This window comes from Limulus polyphemus, unplaced genomic scaffold (genome assembly GCF_000517525.1).
Source record: "Limulus polyphemus unplaced genomic scaffold, Limulus_polyphemus-2.1.2 Scaffold2983, whole genome shotgun sequence".
NCBI lineage: Eukaryota > Metazoa > Arthropoda > Merostomata > Xiphosura > Limulidae > Limulus > Limulus polyphemus.
In genome coordinates this window covers 147,603-155,223 of record NW_013668593.1, presented here as the reverse complement: position 1 = coordinate 155,223, position 7,621 = coordinate 147,603, and the positions used below count along the sequence as shown (strand labels likewise).

Here is a 7,621-nt window from a genome sequence, read left to right as displayed (position 1 = left end):
ACAACAACAACAAAAAAAACATGGTTAGTTTCTAGTGCTGATACCACATGAATAGTTGCTGAGTTTTGTTTCTTTGGGTGGGTGCTCATGTGTGAAAACTTCACAGGATGGGTGAAGTGGTTACAATAATCAAACCAATTTTTCGAGATAATGAAAGAAGTATATGTGTTTTAACACATTGTACGAGACTCGCCAAGTTGAAAATACTCAGGCCATGTGTAATACTTGTGCTAATTGCATTTGGATTATTGGAGAACTTGTTCAAAAGAGAAATAACATAGCTTACTTTACTATTTCTCAAAGACAGTATTAGTCAGGCCATGGATGAAATGTTCAATTTTCTGTGTGGCTATTAGTTTGTAGGTTTGTTTTCTTTGAAATAGTGTAGCTCACCAGATTTAAATAAAATAGTGACATTTATCCCAAAATTGTGAAAACTGTATGTTTTTAAAAATCTATAATTGTAAATTATCCCAAAATATCGTGTTAGGAAATAATAATAAATCTGTTACCATCATAATTTTTATATTATATATTTTTTTAAAATAACAACAGCGTCAGATAAGACCGAAATGAGACCTATTTATGTGCGGTTAACATGGCGTGATGACACGGGCGTACATCCGGTTATGATGGAGTTTGGTGTTAAATCTTTTAAAGGCTTTGTTTCAGAGGCAGCTACAGCATTTTCTCGAGCTGTTCAGGTATCAGAACGTTTCAACATATGCTACAATTGTTTGATAATATCTTATAACTTTGTTTTTTTATGACAATTTTGGTCATGTGAACCTATTGTTCCACTAGTTAAGTGGTATAAGTTTTTATTGCCTTGACCTGATAAGCCTTGCAGCAATATTACAACTTGTCTTAATTAACTGCAAAGTTTGCAGTACACTGTACACTACTACCTCTACTACTAGTAGTGATTATACTAATACTAGTAATACCAACAGGAATAGTAGAAGTTATGTTGCATTAATTACGTGGATTAGACACATTAACACAAAAACAGTAGAAGCAATATAATAAATTATAGTTATAGTGTAACATTGTAAGGGTGAGTCTGTCTAGTCAATGTCCTTGGTGCACAGAAAAAAGCTGCCAATAAATTTGTCATAGAACATTTTTCCATATGATAATCATGATTCATTTGATTAACAGTTGATAGTTAAATTTATACTGATTATAAAATAATAGTAAGTATACAGTAGGTCTTATCACAAAAATGGATGTATTTATGCTAGTAGTAGTAGTACAAGATAGTAAATTCTAAAAATACAATAATGTTTAATAGTTGTTTTTGAGGGAAAATGTCACTAACATTTTGATTGAATAATAATCTTTGGGACTGGTTTTAACTCTTAACAAATTGTTAGGTCTTACATTTTCCTCTCCATTTAACTTTTTCCTTTCAATCGACATTAAAACTGTTTTTTGGGTTTTTTGAGGATATATTGGTAATGATATCCTCTCAGTTATGGGATAACTTGTATAGTTAGCTTGCTTGTTATGTTTTGTAAGCTTAACTGTGATATAGTGTAGATGAATTAATTATTGCAAAGAAAGTAAGTTAACATAATGGGAGTGTGTATTTGTCCAGTATGTTAAAGATCAGTAAAATATTTTATCAGAAAAAATTAGTAATTCAAAAAAGTAGCAGTAAGCTTCATATTTGAATATGATGCAGATAATTTATATAATTATAACATAGATAAATTCCCATGCTGTCACATTCATGGTGTATTCAAAGTACTCTCAATTTTCATCTCTGTTATAATGAATTGGGGAATGTTTATTTTTAAATTTTCATAATTTTTTATATTCTAGTATGAAAACTGAAAATGAAGCTTAAATTATTATTAGAAATTATCTAGCTATAACTATTGATCCAAAACATATTATATTTGGTGTATTTTTAATGTATGCAATCCTGAACATATAGATTATAAATTAGAAAATGTTTCCTGAACTCAGTAATATGACTGTAATATATAAAAAAATATTGTTATGATGAACCACTTTAATTTAGATATAGTTATTGAGACAGTACGCTCTGTAAAGAGACTTTGTTTTTCTTTAGGTCCCATTTCAATAGGAAGTGTTAAAAAGCATAGCTTAAACTGTTTCTAATTTTGTTTCCAACTGTTGATATATATGGTATAATAGAATGCCACTCTTTTTGCAAAATGGCCATAAATGTAGTGAGAATTTATTAACGTGCCTTGAGGTGGTATTCCAAAACATTCTAGATGGTTCAATTGAATTCATTTCAGAGCTACTTGCTGACCAAAGTACACTCTTGGGCATTTACTGACCTCTATGAATCTTGTGCAACAGTGCACTATGCAACTGATGTGTAATTGAGTTGTGTCTATTAGATGAAAGAGTGTGGTTTTAATACTTTTTATAATATTGTGCAGTGGTACCCAACCTTTGAGCCAGCAGTGTATCCCTGATGTATATAATTTTATTAAAAACCACTTATGACTAAGAGTGATTTATATTAATAAAAATGTAAATCAAAAGAAATAATTCTAGAATGAGTAAACATTACACGAATGTTGAGTACTTGCTAGTAGAATATGGTGGTAACTCATCAAGACTACCCTCCAGATTTGAGACATTAGACTTATTCTCAATGTTTTTGACAGGTTGAGAATCACATTTATATAGTGGCCTGTGGTAAAAATCAACAAAAAATAATTAATAATAGATTACTCCAATGAAACTTGTTAAAACTAAATAGCCATAAATATAGTTTTAATACTGTAGAATAAGCTTCATGATAAAATATGTTCTGTTCTTTCTTCACAATTGAAGATGTAGTGCCAGTGCATTCATATTCTGGTTAAGAGCTGGTTTTCTTAGCTTGACCCTCAACTGGTAGGGTGGGATTAGAATGACCCACATCGATATTTCAAGTCACTATTCCAACTCAGCTAATGCTTCTCTACCTGATGTTTTCTCTACTATATACTCAATCAGTTTATGAGTGTTGAGCTGAGCGAATGTAGTATTGTTGTTCTCTTTCCTACTGTTGTAATCATTTGTTGTTTGTGGGTCACAATCTGACCCCACAGTATTATAAAAATAATATTTTATAATTTTATTACACATGGATCATTTTGACCCACCCTACCACTTATGGTACATATATTTTACCCTACCAGTTGAGGGTTAATGGCAAGGGATTCTAGCATTCTAAGTTGGAATTCTTCCTGGAATGGAAAATGATGTGAAAAAAACTAAAGATAGGCACAAAATCATATTAAGTTAGACAATGATTGATAATACTACTGGCCCCTTGGGCTGCTGAACTAGTATTTTTACTGGCGTAACTGAAATTATATATATAAAAAAACACTTCAATTTTTAAGATGTAGATGTGGAGTCAAGTCATTAAAGAAGGTAGCACAAAAGAAAGAAATACATTTTCGTTGAAAAAATAAATTATTTTTTATAAATTTTTTTCACTCACTTATAAAGGTATGAAAAAATAAGACAGTTTTGTAAAAATGTTTCAAAATAGTTTTGCATACAAAGAGTTAAATTAGAAAATTGTGATAGATCTTTTACATTTTTTTTTGTCCTTTTTTTTTTATATACATTTAAACTAATATAAAAACTTACGGTCAAATAACAGAATTACTTCCTGCAATTAGTTTCACTTACTATGATAAGTTTCAAAATGCAACTTCAGAGAATATTTGAAAAATGTTCAGAAAAGTTTTTTATTATAACTTAGACTAATTTAAAGTATTTCATATTAAAAAACAATGTATCATTCTTAAAGGATAAGTAGCAGGATTCTGAAAATAGTGATATAGATGTTAAACTTATAATTGTAAATATCTGTCAAAATGATAAAGAGAAAAACAATATAGGCATGTTACTAAACAATTGTAGTAATACATGAGAACATATATATATATATATTTGACAAACCCATTATTTATTCCTTAAAAACATCATGCACATCAGAGCTGTTTGCTGCAATTTGTCACTTGGTAGGTTTCCAAATTTCGCTCATAGTTTAACTCCACTAGCTTGTAAGTTTTTAGCCTATTTGCCTCCTGTCCACCACATCTCCATTACATGTGCAGCATTGTGATCAGCATTACCCAATCCTTCAATGCAAATGAAGAGCAGTATATTCAACAATTCAATGTTTAGATTTGAGCACCAATAATTTTAAACATTTTAGAGTGTAAAATCCTCTCTTACATGCTGTTGTGGTCATGGAAAGAACTTGGACAATCTCTGAAAGGTGCAGGATGTTCTGAAACCTTTAGTGAAGGCTATCACATTCAGAAAGCATAACTCACAATTTTGTGGGTGGTATTTTTCTTTGATGCTGGATAAAAAGTTAACATTTCATCCATTCCTGGTGCTGTCACATCCACTTTTGAGAAGAATTTGCTCAAAGTAATTACAAAGTACTGTAATATTCTTAGTATCAAAGACTGACAGCTCTTGGCAATTTTGAAGCTATTTCCTTGTATCAAAAACCTGAGCAGTTTCAAGACTTTCTGTAGTTTCTGTAATGTTAAAGCAGTACTTTAGATGCTTTTAAATATTGTCTAAAACAGTATCTCTAGTATAGTCAAGTGCATTGTAGACATCTTGGTCATAGCTGGAAAACTGCACACCTTGGTATAATCTACCATTAGGCAAATCAAGAAATTCTTGGAGATGGAATCTAGGTTGTTGGGACATAGCTGTCGGAGAAGGGTAGAATGTTTCCAGTGCTTGAATGCTGAAGGTCAGGGTTGTGACATTTGCTTGAAACTTTAAACTAAGACATGATAGCTGCTCCGATAAGTATAGAATGAGGATGACAAATTAACTTCTTTAGAAAATGAGTGATTAACTGTTTCCTTCCAATAATTTCTGGTCTGTTTGATTTTGCTTCATGCCCAAAATGTGCCAGGATGGAAGAGTAATTTGTTTGTGAATGCTATAAATGCACGATGGAGTGATGCAGCCACTTGTCCTCCCAAGGATAACAGGTTTTTGTACTTTTTTCTTTTTATAGCTTCAGCAACAGCTAAAGCTCTCTCCAAACTTTCAGTGAAATGTGGTACTGTTTATAAATGCCAGTTATAATGTGTCATATTTAATTCATTTGGGCAATCTCTTTCATGGCATCCAAAGCTCCAAGTTCAAGTTTATGGGTAAGAGAATGGGTGTCAACCAATTGCAGTACATCTAATTTAAAAATAGCCAAAACACCCTTTTTCTTTCCCAACCATAACTGAAGCCCCATTGGATCCATAACCAAACATTCTTTGGATACTAAGGTAGCAATGAGGCTTAGAATGCTATAACATGTTTCGACTACAAGTCTTCTTCAGGAGAATGTGACACAGTGGTGGTTTACAAGGGTATATATACAAATTTTCCTGGATTAAATTTCTGGTCGCTGCACCATGCTGTTCCCTGATTGGTTCATTATCATTGTAAACCACCCAATCAATTAGCATCCTGCTCTCGTCTCACTAGGCTCACTGCTGTTTCTGTTATAGACCCTGTTATAGTATTCTTAGTCTCATTGCTACCTTAGTATTCATTTGTCAAAATGAATAAAACTCAAACAGCTTTTAGTAAATCTGGAAATAAGAGTATGCGTCAATAATTTTAAATAACTGTTATGGACAAAAGTTGTTACATTCATCTGTTCTTTTAATATGAAATTCTTCCATTCTTGCTGATATCACCATAGTGTGGAAATGCACATACTTTAAAAAAAAATCAACATGTAGTTTTCAATTAATGTAAAGAACTTTTCTATTGGAAATGATAAATTCCTTTATAACAGTCAAAAGTACTAGTGAAAAACTATTACTACTTAATGTTATTGTATAAAAATAAAACATGCAATAAGGCTGCAAGCTGAAAGGAAAGTTTTTTTTCACCAAAACTTCATAGTCAAATATCTTAAGCAATGGTGGTGGTTGTAATTGAAAGCCATTGACTCGTTTTATGGGGTTAAGATAATGGCAGTTTTATGTATAACTATACTATATACTAATAGTTCAAAATAGTAATGCCCAGTCAAGCCTATGTTGCTACAGGCAAAACTACGATTTCTACCATCTCTGTGCCTGTGGGCTATGATGAATGTTGAACCTTGTATGATGTTATAGATTTTAGCATTATAGTGTTCATTTATTCAACTGCAGAGCCTTCTAGTGGTTGAGCCAATGCCTGCAGTCAAATAAAAGGACACTGTAACACTAAAACCTATAACAACCACTGTAAATGAATGCGATGTTGTGCCTACCTCCAGTTTCTTCCACTTCATCTTCAATTCCCAGGAAGAATTCCAACTTATAAGGCTAGAATCTCTTGTTATTAAGCTAAAAAGACCAGTTTGTAACCAGAAGATGAGCACACTGCCATTACATCTTCAGTTGTGAAAGTGTAAAGAAAGAACAGAACATGAACTTTGATCATTGAATTGGAAATTGATTATAAACTTAAAAAGAAGCTCCATTAAAAAAAAGAAAAAGAAAAAAAGCATTTGCCCCATAAATACAGTCCAAGAAAAAAAATGTACATTTGAACACTGCTAGATTTAGTTCTAACTTCATGTTGAGCTCTCATTTGTACTAATAAAGCAGTAAAATTTAAATGGCTGTCAAACTTGAACCCTTTGTCTTATTTCATATCCATTTGTACTCAATTTTTGTGATGTTTTTTATGAAATTTCATCAGTATTGATTCAGCTAGCTTCTTACAACAAGTTGTGACACTAGATGGATAAGAACTGTGCTTTATTAGTATCAGTATAAAAAAACAACTTATGTATTGAATTTTGTTGAGTTGATAATGGTGTGGTTTTCTTGATATGTTGCTTTTCCACAGTAAAATTTGATATTTCTGCAGTTTTTGTTGATTTTAGAAATATCAAACATAATTTTTAAAATCTGTTGATGTTGAACTAGCTTATGCCTGCATTGTAATTAACATTCAGACATGACTCATCTTGATTCTATGCAAGTGTGGTTTACTGTAATACATATGGAAAGCTTCTGACTAACAATTCTTAATGTTATCTTCTACTTTGAATTAATATATATATAATGTTGAACCACCTTGTATGTATTTTTCTTTTGCATTTGATGTTCTTTAGAAAACAGGTTCTTTGAGATCATATTTAATCCTTCAATTTGTTAATATTTTCAACCGTGAAGCGAGGCAGTGATAAAATGAACTGCTAACCATTTGTTAACGATAATTTTATTTTTATTTGTTAAATCCTTATTATTAGCATTATCTAAAATTTTACATATATTGAATTTTAACTTAGCTGTAATTTGTATGAGTAGTAATGTTCATAGTTAATAACTAAATATTTAAATGCTCAGTAAAACATAAATGACTAGCTAGCTGCCTGACTTATGATGGTAAACACTGATTAATGTTTCTTTTCGAAATTAAATCTAACTAAGTGTTTTATGAACATTTTTTCTAAAAATTAATTATATTAACAACATATGTATAAAGAATATTTATTCTTTTTTCTAGTATTTAGGCATCTCCTGTTAAATTGTCCTTGATTATTTGCATCAATGACATAGATGAAGGGATAGTCAATAAATTACTTAAATTTGCAGAT

At 31.0% G+C, this 7,621-nt stretch overlaps 1 protein-coding gene across 5 annotated transcripts in view; it reads left to right on the top strand.

Annotated features, from left to right (window-relative positions):
• The first annotated feature begins 583 nt into the window (after positions 1–583).
• Positions 584–7,621, top strand: part of LOC106468375 (endophilin-B1-like) — a 34,406-nt gene continuing 27,368 nt past the window's right edge. For all 5 annotated transcript variants that reach the window (XM_013928796.2, XM_013928794.2, XM_013928793.2 and 2 more), the window contains exon 1: positions 584–704. In XM_013928796.2, coding sequence (XP_013784250.1) covers positions 630–704 — 75 coding nt within the window. In that variant the 5' untranslated portion in view covers positions 584–629. The remainder of the gene's footprint in view (positions 705–7,621) is intronic.